Genomic DNA, 19,837 nt, shown 5'->3' with positions numbered 1-19,837 from the left:
CTGATAGACTGCATTGCCAAGGGCAGGATAAAATTTAAATTATGTCTTTCTATATCTATAGAAAATGTTTCCTTATAAATTGTTTCTTTTCCCATTATATGTGAAATCCTTATATGGTATCATCTGTGTATATTACATAATTATAGGGATATGCTCAAGAAATGAGTTGTATTTAAAATTTTTCAGGCATTCATTTTTGTTTTATTAGAATATTTTTTAGAAACTTCTGATGTCACAAATATAGCAACTGAAGAATGACTCGTTCTTTCTGTTTTAAATCCATTAAATAAAATTTTCAACCTTTTATAGTCACTCTAGTTTTTTGATTCTATGACATGAATGACTTGGCCTTCAACTTTCCTGCCTGTGTTTGGCTCTATAGAATCCTGAGCTCAGAAAATATATCTCCTGGCTCTCTGCAGTCTCTCTGACACACACAGGATGTGACCCAGAGCATCCGCCACTGAAATGACCCTTCACTGGGGCAGTCAAACTGGACCGTAATCATTTTAGACTTGTTGGGGACACAGCATCTCTTGTCCAGGCACAGCCCACAGAAAGTGGGTCTGTAACTCTGCGTACTTGAGCATCCAGAAAAGACAAACTTTTCAGCTTTGGAGAGCTGGAAAGTGGGTTGACAGGTTTTTCCTCTGGGGATCTGAAAAGATAATAAAGTTACAGTCATTCTTTGAATTGGCTTACACTAACTTAAGAATTTCATGACATGCCGGGCGTTGGTGGCGCACGCCTTTAATCCCAGCACTCGGGAGGCAGAGCCAGGCGGATCGCTGTGAGTTCGAGGCCAGCCTGGGCTACCAAGTGAGCTCCAGGAAAGGCGCAAAGCTACACAGAGAAACCCTGTCTCGAAAAACAAAAAAAACAAAAAAAAAAAAAAAGAATTTCATGACAGACACTAGATACAGTTCTTTCTTGGGTACTAATAGTAGTAGTTGTTTGTGACAGCTAAGGCTCTCTTCTCTGTAAATACGTGAGTTTGAGGCCAGCATGGACTACATAGTGAGTTCCGGGACAGTATAGAGAGACCTCGTCTCCAAAACTGAGGAAATAAAAAGATAATTCTCTTGCCTCAGTCAAAAAATCAGAGCAGCTCTACAATGTTGTGCCCGCTGTAGGGTAACATGTTCTTTGGTAAGTTTAAAGTGTGCAGAGCATGGTGGTGTGATCCTCCTCCAAGCCAGCCAGTCATCTAACTATGATCAGAACATCTGTTTTCATAGCTATGGTATAACAGCCGGAACTCTTATGTTCAATACTGTGGTTCCACTTCTACAATTAGTATAAACAAGAAAAAAGTTAGAATCCAAGAAGTATCTATTCTAAAGGAACGGTATGCATGGTGGGTTACAAGAAACTGGGCTACTCAAGACCCATATTTTTTGTTTGGTGGGCTTTTTTTTGTTTTGTTTTTTGAGACAGGGTTTCTCTGTGTAGCCCTGGCTGTTCTGGAACTTGAGCTCAGACCAGGCTGGCCTTGAACTCAGAGATCTGCCTGCCTCTCACTCCCTCCAGGCTGGGATTAAAGGAGCGCACCACCACCGCCCAGAAAGACCCACATTATTAAACTGACAGAACACCTACAATCAGCAGGTTAACATCACTGCTATATAAAATTTTCTGCAGAGTTGAGCTAGATCAATACCTGTTGTCCTCTGAGACAATTTGACTTGAAGAATAGTCACAGTGAGGTGGTTTTGTTTGATGAGCTCCAAATACTATGCCTCCCTCCAGAATGTATATACATATTTACTTTTCAGGAACTTCTTAACATTGATGCATAATTCAGTTGAATCTGTTTACACTTTACCTTCACGGCCTTTGATATATTACTGTTGCAGGGTTGAATATAGCATAGCCTCTTCTCTCTTCTCATTTCACAGTTGCTGTTTTCATTGGTTACCCTGTTAGAAATCCCCATTCCACATGTTCTGGAGCAGGGAGTCCACTTGGTTGCTTGCACAAGGCATTTTTTTTTCCAAGTAAGCGGAAGGTTCCTATAAGCTAACATAAATGAGGGAGTGCGTATGTATGTATATACGTACTTAACCTGGATTTAATTTTTAAACATAAAGTCGGTATCTAAAAGTTGTAAGTTGCATGTGGACATATCTGCCCCTCTTTTCTTTGGGAGTAGGAATGTATCCATAACATGCTACATTGATCAAGGAGTTATCAGGGCTACCAACCTTACAGTACAGGTTGAGTAGTAGTATATTTCTCCTACATTAAAAAAATAAATAAAAAAAAAAATAAAAGTTGTAAGGCTTTTTGCATGAAAGTATAAGTGCTTATGTTCTAAGTCACCATTTCCTTCCTGGTCCCTAAGTTCCTTTCTGTCAAGTTGGCCGTGTAGTTTCCTAGGGAATAAAGACTTTATCTTCACCCACTGATGGCATTCTGACATGTCTATCTTCTGAGTATCAGACTGGTTCCGATCAGTACCTGTCTTCTGTTTGCTTTTGCCTGATATTCTCAGCAGATACCAAAGTAAATGTTGGTAGGATGAAGGAATTTGGGACATTAATCAGAATAGTATGGGTTTTCTTTCCTTAAGACATGGTTTTACTGTGTAGCTCAGACTGCCCACTAACTTGCAATCCTTCTGCCTTCCAAGCACTAGGAATATAGGCTCCATATCTGTATCACCATGACTGATGTAATAGTATGATCTTAGTATTTAAATTTCATGATATGTTAAAATCTAAAATAAAATCATATTTAAGAATAAGACAAGAAAACCAGTCTCTTCTGCTTTAAAATCTTAGAAAATCTTAGTCAGGGTGAGGCCCATAGGTCTCAGTGTGTACGTGGAGGTCAGGACAACTCTATGTCATCAGTCTGTCCCTGCCGCTTTGTGTGGAGCTCAAATTCGGGTCACCAGACTTGCACAGCAAATGTATAACAAACTGAATCAATGCCACACTGCACTAAATTAGTTTATATATAAATCATTGCAAATGTCTGTCTCATTCCCTGTTGTCAGGCCTACAGTACTCTCTGTAAGATAGCTACATAAAACCACCTGTGAAATACTTAAGCAGTGCAACTGTGGATGAGTTCCAAATGGAGAAATGGAACCCCTTCACTGCCTATTGCTTAGAAGAAACAGGAAAAAAAGATAATTCTTCCATAATAATTTTCCATGAAAAAAACATTAGGAGATTGTTACTGTACTCAAGTGGAACAGACCTCTTAGTTCATAGTAAGTAAACAGCATAGACTTGTTACCTCAAGGCATTTCTCTAAAGTTGTACATTGTGGGAGCCCACAGAGGTTTCCTAGTGAGATCTGAGCTTGCTTTACCTAGCAGGGCTGCATAAGGGCATGGGTTAACCACATGTATGGTTACCAGGTGTTTGGAAGGGGTCTGCACTTGGATGTGTGGTGTGCTTTGATCTAGCAAGGGGGAGGTCTTTTGCCCTGCGCCTTGACATTCCTTTAAAAAAGCCCTTTAGAAGAGACAGAAGAGGCCAGTGGATTTTGATCCAGGTCCTCCTGAGGCTATCCTATGCTTCTGTCAGTCTCATCTCCACTGTCTATCTACTAATGCCTTATACCTTTGTCCTCCTCATAGGAACCCTGTAAAAGATGGAAGTAGGCCCCCACAAATGGTGCCAGAACTAGGGACTTGGGTGCAGAGGAAGTTAAGTGAGAGTAGGGAAGGACCCCACGGAAGCAGTTGGACATGTCTGGTTTTGTAGTGAAGAATAAGGGCAGTGGTATTTTATTTGGGAGCTATAACTGTAAATATAAAGCAGTATAGAAATAGGCTGCAGTGAGTACCTCTCTTTGTCTAGGTTTTTCATTCTCTCAATTTCTATTAAATAAAAATATAGGTTTAAGTATAGTAATATAGTATAGGAAAAAAAACTTAGGGTAAGGTAAAATATAGGAATATAAGTATAGGGAAAAAAAACTTAGAAAAGCAACGAGACAGAGGACCTGTGTTCTTGGGACTGAACACAGACTCCTGGGCAAGAATTGTGGTTGAAATGCAAAAAATATTATGAGGAATATGGGCCAGAAAAGATTCCCATAGAAGCTTTTAGCCTGTGGGTGTTGATTTAGGACAGTTTAGATCTAAGCCCTGAGAAGCATTGGGTAATTTTCCCTGAAGTTGACGTGGGAGAGACAAAAACCTCCGATCCACCAGCAGTGTCTGAGAACACTTTTACAGAATCAGTTTACAGTACCATCAGAATCAGTTTCCTCTTGGCAAAAGCCAACTTTAGGGAATAGAAGTCTTGGAGAAAATCTAGTAATTTCTCTCTAAAAAACTGAAAGTTTTTCAGGTCTTTCCTTCTCAGATCTCTTTTCTTCTTGTATGGGCAAAATTAGATTCACCTGGAAGTAACATCTATCAGAAAGAGACAGTCAGCTGTAATTGCCCTAGAAAAAATAAAAAACCTCTTGGAATATGGCAACCCTCTCTGCTAGTCCTGTCTCCCCTTCAAGCCAGTATTTATTTTTAAGCAGCTTTAAAAAATTAAGAAGGGGGAAATTGTACCCCCAGAAGCCTGATGAATGTCTGAGTGTTTGGTGAGAAATGTGGAACAGAGGAATGTTAGCTCTAATGACATGTGAGGCACCTTTAAGAAAGATGGTTCCTAATAGATGCACAAGAAGTTTTTTCTGAAAGCTTTACAGAAGCTCAATACAGCAATTCTACCCTCACCCTGAGGCGAGGCTTCTGGGTAGAACAAACTGGAAGTGCTGCTGTAACTGAGTGAAGTTTCAGCAATGTTTGTTTGAATTGTGGCACTCAGGGAAGCTGCAGTGAGTTTGGGTGACAGGACAGTCCCCCAGCTGGCAGCTGCTGTGCACACGTCTGCCAATTCCAGAATGGCTGGAAGGGCCAGCAGGAAAGGTGGCTTTGGGGAGTGGCGTCATTCCAAGTGTTACAGCCCTCTAGCAACAGCAGTCACCAAATCCCAGGGTCGAAGGAGATGGATATGACTCTAGAGCCACTGACAAATTAGGCTCTGGTTTCCAACTGTCAGGGGAACTTTATGGATGTTATCAAAACTGACTGTGAACTTCAGAAATGAAGCAGTTTTGAGTTTACCTGCAATTTTAACTGGTGATTCTTGATTCATGTACTCCATCTTGTTGGAAGAAAATGTAAATAGTTCTATTAAGAGATGTTTTAGATGTTTGCTAAAGTTTACAAGGTAATCCTACAGAGAGTATGCTTTTAAATGTAAGTTTATAAGAAGTGTAAATATATAGTCATGCTAGTTGTAAATATGTATAGTATGCTCAAACTAGAATTATGTTGACATTAATGAGCCAGGGCTTGGTGAAGCTAAGGGCCGCTAAGCTTTAAGTTTGATGCAATTTATTTGATGCCATTTACATCAAGACTTTATTGATTTAAAAAAGGGCTTGGCACAGCTAAGGCTGTTATAGACATCTTAAGACCCATTCAAAAAAGAATATTCCATCTTGGTCATCCTCTACTCCTTCACTGGGGCATATAGGCTAGGAATTACTGGGTTGTTCAAACTACTTGCAAGCTCTTAGTAGGGACCTAAGTCAAGAGTTGAGTTAAGCTCTGTACCCCCTCTTGCCAGAGGCTGGTAGTCAGGGACAGGCAACGTTCTTCTTGTTAGCTGCCAACCTAAGACAAATGATGGGTAAGGTTTGTCTAACTGAAGAAGACAACATAAGGCAGACACAGTCTATCTGAGGGGCCTGAGGGGCTCTTTACCTAGTGAGATCTGAGCTTACTTTATTCAGCAGGGCTGCATAAGGGGGTGGATTGATGACATGTGTGGTTACTAGGTGTTTGGAAGGGTCTGCACATGGCTGTGCAGTGTGCTTTGATCTAGCAAGGGGGAAGTCTTTTGTCCTGCCCCTTGGTATTCTTTTAAAATGCCCTTTAGAAGAGACAGAAGGGGCCAGTGGATTTTGATCCAGGTCCTCCCGAAGCTATCCTGTGTTTCTGTTTCATCTCTACTGTCTTTCTATCTACTAACTCCTTATGCATCTCTCCTCCTCATAGGAACCCTGTAAAAGGTAGGGGTGGGCCCCCCACAGTACATCTTAAAATTGATACTTTGGGAGTAAAGTGGTGATTTGAGCCCACAGTTATACATTGAGAATATCAACTTAAAGCTGAAAAAAAAAAAAAGATTAAAAAAAAAAAAACTACCACCTCAATAGAAAATATCAGTCACTTTGAAGCATGCGCTGCCCGATAAGTGTCATCACGATGCTGCCTTTGGTGTAGCAGTGAGATCTTGTACTTCACATAGCTGAGCAGGAAGTGGAGGGCAAACAACAGTTAAAGACCTCAGTGCAGGAAGCAGATTAGAAGCCTGGCACACATCTGCAATAGATAAATGCAGCTTAGATTATTGCATTGCTAATTACCCTGGGTACAGGTCACCAAGGCCTGCAGTTCAGGAATTTGTTCAGCATTCATTAAAAAGCAAAGAAATTATGAGATTAATAAAACAAAAGCTTAGTGTTGGTGAGCACTGAGAAAAGTGTGAGGGATTAGGCAATTGCTTGCTTTGTACCGACCCAGCAAAAGCTAGATTTGAATAATAGATAATATTAGTTTTTTCACACATGCATTTTAAAAAGCATATGCTTTCACTAACATTAGCAGCGAAAGCTAAATTCCTGTGTGGTCATGAATGCATCTTAACATATAAGCAAAGGAGAGTTGTGGTAGACTGAGCATGCCTTTGAAACACCGAGGTCTAAATCTCAGATACCAGAGGTAGGAGATTGGCTCACTTTTGTAGCTTCCCATTTCAGAGTTCTTAGGAACATGAGTAATGCCATGCTACTGGCTGGGTGACATGTAAACCACCTGGCAAATGTTTGTCAAACTAACTGGCCCAACGAAAATCCCTGAGGATGTGGGTGTTTGTTGTATTTTTAAATATCTGAAAGTCATTTCTCTGATAATAATTTTTAGTGACTAACAACATGGTGAAGGTGAGCCTAGAGGAACTCCTATCTGGAGAATTCTCCAGCATGCAAGTACATCGTTTACACCTGCAGCCACCTCGCACTCAGGAGCCTTACTTTGCATCCTAACTACAGACAGAGTGGCCTGCTTCAAAGTGAACAAGAAAACTGGAGCTGTTGCTAGTTTTGAAAAATAATATTTTGAACCTCAAAATGTGTTAGTCCTAAAAAAAAAAAAAGTTTTTAAATCAATTTTCCATTCCTGCTGGTACCATATAAAAAACTTTGAAAATGCAGAAACTGGATGGTCAAACTTCTTGCCCACAACAGATTACAAATGAGAGGTTTTTAGAGTACATGTGAACAGTATTTGTTCAAGTTTTCATGAGAAAGGGTTGGGGATAAAAATATGTATAAGATTTTAGAAGTTTCCTGATCTAGTAGGTTTTAAAAACCAGAATATTTTATCCTCAAAACCAAAATATAAAATTTCCTTTTCAGACACTTGGAATATACCTGGCTGAGGCAAACACCACGGAGTTCTTACTGCCTGAGGTGCATAAAAGGAATCATGGAAGAACCACGGGAAGAAATCCATGAAAGCATGCCTGCTGAGGATCACCTGGCACTTCCCTGTAGCCTGCTGAGCGCCCCTGGTACTGTGCTCCTGGGCTACAGTTTTGAGGATCACCTGGCACTGCCCTGTAGCCTGCCGAGTGTCCCTGGTACTGTATTCCTGGGCTACAGTTTTGAGGATCACCTGGCACTGCTCTGTAGCCTGCCGAGCGCCCCTGTTGCAGTGGTCCCAGGCTACAGTTGGTTGTACCAGATCTCCTTACATCTTCAGCTGCAGAACAGTTGCTGCCAGCCAGCCTGGGTATGAAGAGGGGTGTGCATCCAATCGCACCACCCACACAGAGGCAACTGAACAGTGGATGCGGCTGAAATACCTGACCATTCTGATAATGGACCCTGTTGAACTCACATCCAACAGCCACAAGATCTGAAAAGAAAAAAGCAGCAGATTGTCAAAAAATAATAATAATAAAACTATATAGCTTGGCTAGATAGACCTAGTCCAATTATAGCTGTCTCTCTTTTTTTTAAACAAATCTTTTTTTTTTTAAGATTTAATTTATTTATTGTGTATACATGTTCTGCCTGCATGTATGCCTGCCGACCAGAAGAGGGCGCCAGATCTCATTACAGATGGTTGTGAGCCACCATGCGGTTGCTGGGAATTGAACCCAGGACCTCTGGAAGAGCAGCCAGATGCTCTTAACCGCTGAGCCACCTCTCCAGCCCTATAGCTGTCTCTTATTAATGCAGTTCTTAATCCCTTACGCCACTTTGGGCTCTCCTTCACAAAGCATCTACAGAAAGGTCAAAGTGGGGTGTTTGTATTTTTGTATAGGCTATAAACCCCAAGTAGTCACTTCTAAAAAACCCAGAAGCTCTGCTTGGAGTGAAGGCAGCTATTAAAATCCTAAGCGTGGCAGGGAGGTGGTTATAAATAAAGGGTTGATGCCTGGGGAGACAAATCTACTCAGATGCACAAACACAGCCCAGAATGTCTCCATAGGCGGTCTGGAGAAACCATGGTTTAACTGGAGTACTGCAAGGTAACTGGGAATTGGAGGAGACTTTGACTTCCTCCCAGGACTCTTCCCTTCAGGATGAGCAACTTTCCAAATGTGCTCCACCAACCCCTTAGGAATAGCTGGTGTATTTTCAAAGAATCTGAAAAGTCAAGGCTCTTCAAGACACTGGGACGTAACAGGCTGTGTCACTGATGTGTGACATCAGTGGGACAGTCGGCAATCGCTGGAACCGATTGGGCAGTCCAGGAAGTGGCTGTGCTCAGCCTTTTGGGTACTTGTCCTTAGAAAAATGTAAAACAGCATTCTTGTGATATTTTATTTGTGTTCTAACAAATAAAACTTATCTGGGGATCAAAGAACCAAGCAAGCCACTAAATTAGACATAGAGGCCAGGCAGTGGTGGCACACACCTTTAATCTTATCACTCAGGAGGCAGAGATCCATCTGGATCTCTGTGAGTTCAAGGCCACACTGGGAACAGAGGCAGGCAGGGTAGCACACACCTTTAATCCCAGCACATGTCTCATGTCTTTGCTTGGGAAGACACATGCCTTTAATCCCAGGAAGTGATGCCAGGAAGCAGAAAGGTATATAAGGTGTGAGGACCAGGGACTAGAGACTTTTTAGAGCAGACAACTGAGACCCTTAGGGGTGAGGACTCAGAGGCTTTCATTCAGGATTCATGGAAGCAGGAGTGGCTGAGGAGTTGTCGAGGTGAGGTTGGCCGTGGCTTGTTCTATTCCTCTGGTCTCTCAGTTTTCACCCCAATATCTGGCTCTGGGTTTTTTATTTATAAGACCGCTTAGCAATTCAAATTACCCATTCTCCTCACTAAAGTTTTCTTTGCTGTCAATCTTTTTTAAGAAAAATATATTATTACTATTAGCTTATATTGGATGTGTTTCATTTAAACAAACTTTAAAATTACAAAACCATTAAATATCAATTGACAAAAACCCACATTAGCAGAAGCTCTAATCCTCAGGGGTTGCTAGGACTATAAAGAAATGCCCGGACTTTAAAACAGAAGTTTGACAATGAGTATTCTACCTCAGAAGTCAGCACATGTTCCATAAAAGACTGAATGGCTTAGTCATTCCAGGCTGCATGGTCTCCACACTGGTTTGCTCTGTGGAGCAGGCATAGACTGTAAACGGCTGAGCTGTGTTTCCATGAGGCACCAGCTACAGGCCAATCTGTGGTCTAGGTCTAACCCTGGCAGTAGCTGAGGTCTCAGTTCTAGATCGCCTCCCCCGTTTGCTGTTAAAGATCTCATGTTTTATGTGAAACCACCTGTGGGGAGATACATCACAGCTAGACAGAGTACAGCAGAAAGTGAATGCCGCGTCTACTTCCTCACATTTTACATCCACAAGTTTGTTTTTACATCCAGACCAAAGTTTCCTCCCTCTACTCCCAGTGCTCCCCGCTCCCATCCACTCCTTCTCCTTCTGAAGAAAAACATCCATGCATTTTTAAAGCGGATTATTTTCTCCTTTCAGGAAAGGCTGAATTCGGATTAATTTTAGACAGTACTAACAAAAGCTATCATTTTAAAAGTCAGACCCTAGTTACATGATTTTTCCTATATTCTGTCATGAAAAGCTGCTACCTGAGCCAGGCTTGGTGGCACGTGCCTTTAATCCCAGCACTCAAGGCAGAGGCAGGTGGGCCTCTGTGAGTTCTAGGCCAGCTTGGTCTATCTATATCGAGCTCCAGGACAGTCAGGGCTGTGTAGAAAGATCCCATCTCAAAAACAGAACAGCAAAACAGCAACCAGAGAACTGCAAGATAACCATGACAGGCACGCCTATGAATGTCATGTTATCCAGGACAACTGAGGCAGCCCACCGGTGCACAAAAACTGCACCCATCTGAACTAAATTCACACCCTGAATTAACAGTCGGGCAGGGCAATGTGTCTCAATTCAGCCTTTTCCAATGGGCCCAGAAGACACTTACATGCACACACTCCCGTCTCGTACCTAGGCGCATCGGCTGAGTAGTCACAGTACAACCCTTTGTGGGGGTCACAGAGGTCCGCTTCGTTACACACGTCTCCTCGTTGCTTGGCGCAGATTTTGCAGCATCCACAGCCATCCTTCACCAAGCTCACCCCAGGAGGACAACTGGGCTTCCGAGCAGGACATTTGCAGGGCCAGCGACAGACTTGTTTACGGTGATGCACTTGTGATGCATCTCCAGCCCCTCCTCCAGGGGTCGTGTCTGGTGACACGGTGTCCTGCGTCCTGCAGCAGAGCTTCATTTGATGATAAAGGTGACGTTAGAAAAGGTTCCTGAGACAACCCTTAGGTCTGTAGGAGATGTGTGCCAAACAGGTGGTGAGCTACACTATTATTAGTATTTCACAGTCTGGTGAGTTACAGTATCAGTATTTGATGTGGCCTCTCCCTGACTCCTCCCTGGGTTTCTAAGACATCTCTCTTTCCTCTTCCTCCTCTACACCACTCTTCAGTCTCCGAGCTGCTTCGTTTTCATCCTCCTGAGCTCAGCACTGAAGCCTCTTGGTAAGCTCTCTCCTTTCCCCTCACTTCATCTCATCTCCCAACCAGCTCACTCTTCTGAACTCACTGCTTAACTGCCCCACTTAGATGGTAAATAGCCAGAGCGAACTTCCCATTTTCCTCCAGTCACCTTTTTTCATCTACCCATTCCCTATTTGAGCAAATGTCCGTTGCATTTTTCCAAAATACCTTGTGTATTGGATCATGCTGAACTCACATTTTAGCATCCAATTTCAGTGATAAATCTTGTTGATCGTGCCTTTAAAATATATCACCTTTGGGGGCCCACAGAGGCTCCCTAGTAAGGCCTTACTCAAGGTCAGAAAGTCTGACCTTGCTTTGCCCAGCAGGGCTGCATAATAGGATGATTTGGCCAAAGGCATGGGTACCAGGAGTTTTGAAGGGTCTACATTTGCTGGTATTTTATGCCTTAACCTTGGGAGGGGGAGGTCTTTTGCCCTTCTCCTTGCTGATGTATAAAAGGCCCATGACGAATAAAGTCAGGCGACTGGGTATTGACCCAGGGCCCTCCCGAAGCTATCCTATGTCTCTGTCTTTCTCATCGTCATCATCTCTGTCTCTGTTTCTATCTAATACTTCTCAATTCCTCACCCCTCCCCCAAGAACCCTTCAACAGGTTGGAGCTGGCCTCCAACAATCACCACCATTACCCCCTGGCCTCCAAATCCTCACTCCTACTACAGTGATCCAATCCACTATTAGTTTTCACTTGGATGATTAGAAAAGCCACCTATACAGTCACCTTTATTCAGCAGCCACAGTGACTTTTTAATAAGTCAGTTCATGCCACTCTGTGTTCACAGGGCATGAGTCCCTCGTGCTTCCAGGTGAAACCCTTCCCCCTGGGTTCATTACACCTGACCATCCCCGATCTCCTGGCCTGTTAGCCTGTGCTGGACTGTACCTTAGACACTTGGCTGTCGCGTTGCTCACTTCTCAGTACTACCACCTCTCGGTCTCATTCCCACCCCATCTTCGGTTTTCTCCCTAGGTTATGCGCCTTCAAAACCGAATTCCTGGCAGAGACTTCCCCACTGGCCGAGAGGCCCACACAGCTGACTACCCAATGAGCACGGACACCCAAATGTCCTCTAGGAAAAACGGGTTCAAAGCTCATCTTTCACCCAGACAATACTTGGAGTCATCCAGGCCAAGCTCCTCTCCCCCACATCATAGCCATGCCATGGCTAATCCTGCTTGCTGCATTGTCCTCATGCTCCAAGGTCTGTTCTTCCTTATTTCACAGATACTAAATGCCATACTATATGATTGTATTCCTCCTTAAAGTCCCCCGGCGGCACCCACTGTCTGCCGCTTACAGTGCAAACTTCTGAGCATGGGACCTTCAAGTCTGTCCCGGCCATGCCCATCTCAATGGTCTCCTTCTATGCCCTGCTGTTTATGAGATGCCACATTCTCGTCCCTGCTTCTCCTGTTGCTCCCTGCTATGCTTTGAACTTGGAAATGCCAACCACAGACTGTTTTGAAAACTTGGCCCTCAGCTTGTGATGCTGTTTTTGGAGGTTCTGAAATATTTGGGAGGTGGGAAGGTCTAGCTGGAGAAAATATGGCGCTGGGGAGTATGGCCATATTTATCCCTTTACCCCTGCCTGCTTCCCATCTGGCTTCCTGCTTCTTGGTCCGCTGTAACGTGAGCAGCCTCTTCCACATGCTATGAACTGCTTTACCACCATGAAGGGCAGAGCCTCCTGAAACCATGAGCCAAATTGTTTCCGTCAGGCGTTTTGGCCACAGCAGAGCAAAGGTGACTAATATATTCCCTCCTGTAATGTCCACTCTCCAAACTGTCCACCTGGAAATGTTTATTTTCCCAGTCTTGAAATATTTTTAGACCATCCCAGAAATTAAAGAGTAACACAGGGGAAATCCATGAATAAAAGAGAAATTCACGCTAGTAGCCCGAGAAGAGGGAAATGCTACATACAGGAGAACAGAGCTGACTCAGCGGAAGAGGTAAGAGGGAGGGGTAAAGGTGCCCAGAGAAGATGCTAGAAAAAAAAAAACAACAAACAAACAAACAGTCAACCTAGAATTCTGTGTCTAGTGAAACCAGCATAAATGAAAGCAAAAGGACCTGAGGAGATGGTTCAATGGGCAGTTTTTACTGCAAACATGAGGACAGGAATTCAGAACCCGTATAAACCAGATGTGATGCAAGTGTGCATCTGGACTCCCAGCATGCCAGATGGGGGAGCTAACAGGACAGCCCCAGAAGCGATGGGCCGCCTGACCTGTCTGAAGCATCAGTAAACAGGAAAACTATCTCAACCAAGGTGGAGGGTGAGGATAGATACCCAAAGTGACATACACACAAACATGTGCAAAGATATTTTTTAGTGAATGTGGAATAAAAATTTCCAGATAAACAAAAACTGTTTTGTTGGTTTGTTGTGTTTCTGGCTTAGGTTTTTTTGGGGGGGTGGGGGGAATTTGTTTTTGTTTTTTGTTTTTCTTAGCAGACTCACCTCACAAAAAAAAACCAAGGAAATTATATTAGATGGTAATACAAAAGTACAAAAAGTAGGACTCACATGAAAAGAAAATATGTTGAGACTGTAAGGAATTTCACATATTTTTTTCTTTTCAGACATTTTGTTTCAAAAACAAAGTCTTAAAACCACAAGAATGATGCAAGAGAATGTTCTACAAACAGATCTGAGCTTTGGGATAGATCTGTGATCTTAAATAATTTCCTATTATTAGTATCAAGCCTCTGTGAAATGGGATTAATACACACTTGGTTCAGTTGTTCTGAGTCAAGGTGATTAAGATATTGACTAGCAAAGTGCCTGGCATCAAACCCTTGGTTATGTTTGGAAGTGTGCCTTAGAAAAGCTCAGTCTAGGGGTAGACCTGGGAGAATCAGTCCCCAGGCTTGCTGACAGCCAGTGTAGAAACTATAAAAGTGCCAGTTTCAGTGAGAAATCCTGCCTCAAAAATAAATAAATAAATAAGGTGGCTGGGTGGTGGTGGCACATGCCTTTAATCCTACCACTTAAGAGGCAGAAGCATGCAGATCTCTGTGAGTTCGAGGCCAGCCTGGGATACAGAGGGAGATCCAGGACAGACTCCAAAACTACACAGAGAAACCCTGTCTCGAAAAAAAAAAATTAAAATAATAATAAAAAAATAAGGTGACAGAGACAGGCACTCAATGCTGAACTCTGACCACCATACAGACACACAGACATGAGCACTTATACACATGGGCACACATGTTTGCCACAGGTACACACACAACAAGCCTGGTTGCCATTGTTCAGAATGTATCACGAGTATGCTGACCTGGTCCATGGATCCACACATTCGTGGATTTTCAGGTGGTACCTTATTGAAGTACATCATTGGGGGTGTGTCATTACAGCTTTTCCCTGCCTCTTCCTCTGACTTCTCCCTCTGCTTCTGACAGAAGTTGTCCTCTGTCACATAAATCTGCTACCATGTTGTGTCTCCTCAGAGGCTGAAATGAGCCAGCCAACAACCATGGACTAAAACCTCTGACCCTGCGAGCCAAAGTCAACCTTCCCTTCCCTTGGTTGTTTTTCTTAGGTTTTTTTTATGCCAGTGACCAAGAGGAGGAAAAAAATTAGTAACGAAAATGAGCACAAAGTGATATTTTCTGGTCTAAGCCCAATATCTTTTTGTGTCTGCACTTATTTTCTATTCTGCTCACAGCTCTCTGTGCTGGAATATTTACTGTTTAAGAATGCGTCCTAGCCCTCAGTGGACAATAACCACCTGCCTCCTCTCAGAATCTAGAACAGGAGAGCTGGTTCCACAGCGGCTGAAGAAATGTGTTCCCACTGTGAGAACAGGAAGAACCCTACCCGACATCCTCCTAGGCATCCCTTTGAAACCTTAACATCCTTCAACATAGTAACAGCTTCCCCTGTAAGCTGAACTACCTCTGCTGCCCAGGCCAGAATCTGCTCTTAACTCTTCATCCGTGCATGTTTTCTAAGTGACCAGAAGAGGTCAGAGCTCAGTCCTCCGTGCCAGCAGTGACCTTCACCATGTAAATAAATCAATAAATAAGTCGCCCTGCTTTAATTGTCTCAATTAAAAACACTAAAACACTGAATTGCTCATATTAAATTAAACTTCCTTTGATCTGCCCTCTGAAATAGCTGGAGTTTCCATGGACAGTCACTCACAAAAAATGAGAGCCCCAAGGCTTGAGAAAAGACAAAGTAATAGTACATTTTTAAAAACTAAATGTTCCTTGCTAAGTGCCCCTTTCAAACAAGGACAGGCTTAGCTGGAAAAAAAAAATCATTGCACAAAACTGTTTTTCCAGGGGCTCTTTGCACACTGCAATCTGTGGAAAGATGATCCTGTGCCTCTACCCTGCATTAAGGGACAGTGTTTAGGGCTGTGGCCGCCAGCATTACCCATCCGAGAGCTGCGGCTGGACACTGTAAATAGATACAAGGTAAGGTCTGTAAGTAGATACAAGGTAACGTTTGTGGACTGTTCACACATCGCTAGCAAACTTCGGAGGGTACACCTCAAAGGGGGAAATGTCAAGCATCGTTCACAAAGCTCTTAAGCTAAATTAAACAGAACTTTCTGGAAAGGAAAATGGCTCCCCATTTCTCACGAAATAATTACCCGCATCTTTCCCCATTCCCATCTTGCCGTTTTACTTTGGGTCTGAAGAAGTGCAGCCGAAGCCTGGGCGTAAAACAAAGACTTACCTGTGCTAGTCCAGTAATGAGCAGAGTGCAAAAGAGGAGCCCGCGCATGATCCCGGAACGTGGGAGGATGGAGAGATGGAGGAGCACTGGCGAGTCCTTGCTTAGGGCACAAAGCTCCCCTGTGTCAGGGAACCAAGTCTCCACCTCCCGGGCTTCCGACTCCCAGGCTGCACTTTCCCTCTGAGGATCCATTCCAGTGCCCTGCTTACTCCATGTGACTTCTAGCAGTACTTCAGTGTGCACAGTTCGTCACGAGAGCCCAGCACCTTCCTGCAGATAAACTCTGTAAAATCCAGCGGAGGCTTCTCTCTGAGGGAGGGCTGGCGCTCTGTTCTCGAGGTCTGAGCCTGTCTTCCAGGAGGTGGGTGGCCTTAGACATCTTCCCTCCCTGTCCTCGGTCTCTGTCTGTGATTCCTCTGCTGGGTGCTGGTATGGTCCCTCCCCTTTAGGTACCACCTGAGTTTCATGTTCTAGAAAGCCTTTCCTGAGCGGGGAGCCCTCACCTCACCGTCTCTGAGCTCACCCCACCCCTGTCCTCTACTCCAACACATACCTCACCCCTGGGAACCGGTAACCAGTACACCTAAATGGGTGTGGGTGGACCCCCATAATGCATTGCCTAAGCTAGGCCCCTTTCTGGGGTCACAGTTCCGTGGGAGACGAAAGAGAAGTCAGCCCCAGATTTTTCCCAGGCTAGGGCCAAACATTCACATTCATAGAAAATAGTAGGATTTTTAAAACTTACCAAGCTCTACAAGATACACATTAATATGTACAACTTTATGTTTGTATGTATCAGTTAAAACAACCTTTAAAAAAATCTAAAAAGTTAAGTTTTTATGAATTTGTACTCTTTCTCTCCACCTATCCTTCCCCACATGTGGTCACCAGCCTGTCCCCTCTTGTCCCTAGGACCTCTGTGTACCCTTCTTGCCCTTCCTTCTTTCTCTACCAGAGCCTTGCTTTCTTGAGGACCCAGCAGTCAAAACACCTTCCCATGCCTGTTCATCCCGGCCTGTCCCCTAGCCTACTCCTGGTGTCCCTCATATCCTGAGCTCATGGCTCACCTCTTATCCTGAGCTCATGGCTCACCTCTTATCCTGAGCTCATGGCTCACCTCTTGGAGCATGAAAGTAGCACATAAGTAAGGCCTCCCATGGTGAGTGCTGGAAGTCTGATGTTCCCACGGAGCCGGGAGTGCTATCAGCGTGTACACAAACACAAACAGCCCACAGCTATCTATCTGTCTGTCATCTATCTATCTATCTATCTATCTATCTATCTATCTATGCAGACCGGACCACCCAGATGACACCCCATGCTGCGGCAGCTCTGAGGCCTCCGATCAGTTACTTTTCTCTTCACTTTGATAAAAGGCCTGAGAAAAACGACTTAAGGAAGAAGAGCTTCCATGCACAGTCCATCAAGGCACAGAAGTCAGGCAGGAGCGTGGGGCTGCAGTTCACATTTCAGTCACAATCAGGAAGTAGAGACGAAAGGCAGAGCTCATTTTGCTTCCTCCCTTTTATCCAGCCCAGGTCGCCAGTCCATACCTGTGTTCAGGATGGGTCTTCCCACCTCAGCTAGTCCTTTCTAAAAAACACCCCTATGGATCCAAGGAAGGACATAGTTCTTAACTGATTCCCAGAGCCTGTCAAGTTGATGGTCAAGACTGAGCATCACTGGGGTGTAGCTGGGGTTTTCTCCAGTCCCGCCCTGGCCCACAGCCATTCAGACCCAAGTAAACACACAGAGACTTATATTACTTATAAACTGTATGACAGTGGCAGGCTTCTTGCTATCTAGTTCTTATATCTTAAATGAACCCATTTCTATTCATCTATAAGTTGCCAAGTGGCTTGTGACTTACCAGTACTTTTACGTCTTGCTTCCTCTGTGTCTGGCTGGCAACTCCTGACTCAGCCTTCCTGTTCCCAGAATTCTCCTCTCTCTTTGTCCTGCCTATACTTCCTGCCTGGCTACTGGCCAATCAGCACTTTATTTATTAACCAGTCAGAGCAACATATTCACAGCATACAGAGCAATATCCACAGCATGGGGGGGGGGGGTATCCTGCTCCTGGAGTGATTCAGTGAAGAAAACTGTGTCTGCTTTTGGTCCAGTCTGCTCTTCCTCATTTTTATTTTCCTGGTTTGGTAATCACTTGGTATTTAGATCCCCAGGCACAGTGATTCTTGCCCCTCACTGGCCATCAGATTTGATAAGTTCTTTGTCCCTGGCTCATCAACTCTATCTCTCTGCCTCCAACTCTCTCTGTTTCAGATGGGAAGTTCCAAGTATCTGCAGCACTCGGACTTGCAGAGATTCCTGCTCCTCCCATTTGCTCTCTGTGAAAAGCTTGCAGCAGCAGCCATTTTTCTGGAAATTTCTTCCTTCACTCTACATTCTTACATTCGTGAAACAGGGAGGATGTCGTATTGTCTGTCCATCCTTGCTCTCAGTAGGAAAGGAAGAACTAGCTAGCAAAACCTCACCCAAGTAAGAGACTCCTCAGCTCTGGGTTACTCCCTGCCACCCACTTAAGAGACTCCATCAGCTCTGGGTTACTCCCTGCCACCCACTTAAGAGACTCCATCAGCTCTGGGTTACTCCCTGCCACCCACTTAAGAGACTCCATCAGCTCTGGGTTACTCCCTGCCACCCACTTAAGAGACTCCATCAGCTCTGGGTTACTCCCTGCCACCCACTTAAGAGACTCCATCAGCTCTGGGTGACTCCCTGCCACCCACTTAAGACTCCATCAGCTCTGGGTGACTCCCTGCCACCCGCTTAAGAGACTCCATCAGCTCTGGGTGACTCCCTGCCACCCACCTAAGAGACTCCATCAGCTCTGGGTTACTCCCTGCCACCCACTTAAGAGACTCCATCAGCTCTGGGTTACAACCTGCCACCCACTTAAGAGACTCCATCAGCTCTGGGTTACTCCCTGGCACCCACTTAAGAGACTCCATCAGCTCTGGGTTACTCCCTGGCACCCACTTAAGAGACTCCATCAGCTCTGGGTGACTCCCTGGCACCCACTTAAGAGACTCCATCAGCTCTGGGTGACTCCCTGCCACCCACTTAAGAGACTCCTCAGCTCTGGGTTACTCCCTGACACCCACTTAAGAGACTCCATCAGCTCTGGGTTACTCCCTGCCACCCACTTAAGAGACTCCATCAGCTCTGGGTTACTCCCTGCCACCCACCCTTAGACTCACCAGCCTTCGCTGCTATTTAACTATTTCAATCCCGACTGAGTGAACTGAGTGACCTGGGTATTTTTAGAGGTGGGAACTGCTGTGTTCAGCTTTCCGCAGTAAAAGCCATCCCAGTGTATCCTCTTCCAAGGACTTTCTCCTATTATCTCATCTCTCTCCCTATTATCTCATTCACCAAGTCCTCAGCCTGTGATGCCCCCTCAAACAGACACAGCCCTCAGCCTAACTAATATGTGAAGCACACTTCATGACTTACAAGGACATCTCCCATGTATTATCTCTTTTAATTTCACAGCTCAGTGAGGTGGATGAAAGCAGTATTACTACTGTCCTCATTTAACAGATTAAAAAGTTAAAGCTAAGTCATTGTACTTGGTCAATAAAACACTCTTAATCCTTGCCCTCAAGAGCTATGCAATCTACCGGCCGAGCAGACCTTGAATGCATAAACACACAAAATATCCATCATTAAAAACTGCATAAAGGCTAAGAACAGAAGGGAAACTCAGACAGAATGACAGATAAGAGCTAATTTACATTGCAGGTGCCTTCAAACGTTCAGCCATGACACCAGGTGAAGAGAGGATTTCTGCCCTGGTGCTCAGGCAGGCTGCATGCCTCTAATGATGAGAGGCTCCCATCAGGCAAGGACACATCCCACCGCTGGTCCTTCCATTAAGCTATCATCACGGGGAGTCTAATCCCTTCTCCAGGACCATCAGCCTTCTGTGGCAGGCAAAAGTCAGAACCCACGTTCTTAGTGAGCAAGCTTCACACAGCATGAGTTCCTTTCCTCATCCCTTCTTTTC

General features: G+C 44.3%; 1 protein-coding gene and 1 non-coding gene across 3 annotated transcripts; one reads left to right on the top strand and one right to left on the bottom strand.

Annotated features, from left to right (window-relative positions):
* Positions 1-171: 171 nt before the first annotated feature.
* On the bottom strand, positions 172-17,202 carry Ccn6 (cellular communication network factor 6). 2 transcript variants are annotated; one of them, XM_028874834.2, is made up of 5 exons: positions 15,808-17,031; positions 10,506-10,803; positions 7,703-7,945; positions 1,826-2,019; positions 172-658 (listed from the first exon to the last, which is right to left on the bottom strand). In XM_028874834.2, exons 1-5 carry the CDS (start codon positions 15,997-15,999, stop codon positions 377-379), a joined length of 1,209 nt encoding a protein of 402 aa, XP_028730667.2. In that variant the 5' UTR covers positions 16,000-17,031; the 3' UTR covers positions 172-376. The 2 variants fall into 2 exon arrangements, with proteins under 2 accessions (XP_028730667.2, XP_037056189.1); XM_037200294.1 differs by lacking the exons at positions 172-658; positions 1,826-2,019 and having other exon boundaries at positions 7,861-7,945; positions 10,529-10,803; positions 15,808-17,202.
* Positions 2,112-2,246, top strand: LOC114696892. The gene has a single exon (XR_003735079.1). It is a non-coding gene; the product is annotated as a small nucleolar RNA U109 (small nucleolar RNA).
* Positions 17,203-19,837: the final 2,635 nt, after the last annotated feature.

This window comes from Peromyscus leucopus, chromosome 8a, assembly GCF_004664715.2.
Source record: "Peromyscus leucopus breed LL Stock chromosome 8a, UCI_PerLeu_2.1, whole genome shotgun sequence".
NCBI lineage: Eukaryota > Metazoa > Chordata > Mammalia > Rodentia > Cricetidae > Peromyscus > Peromyscus leucopus.
The sequence above is the reverse complement of the archived record's forward strand: the minus strand, read 5'-3'. Positions and strand labels throughout refer to the sequence as shown.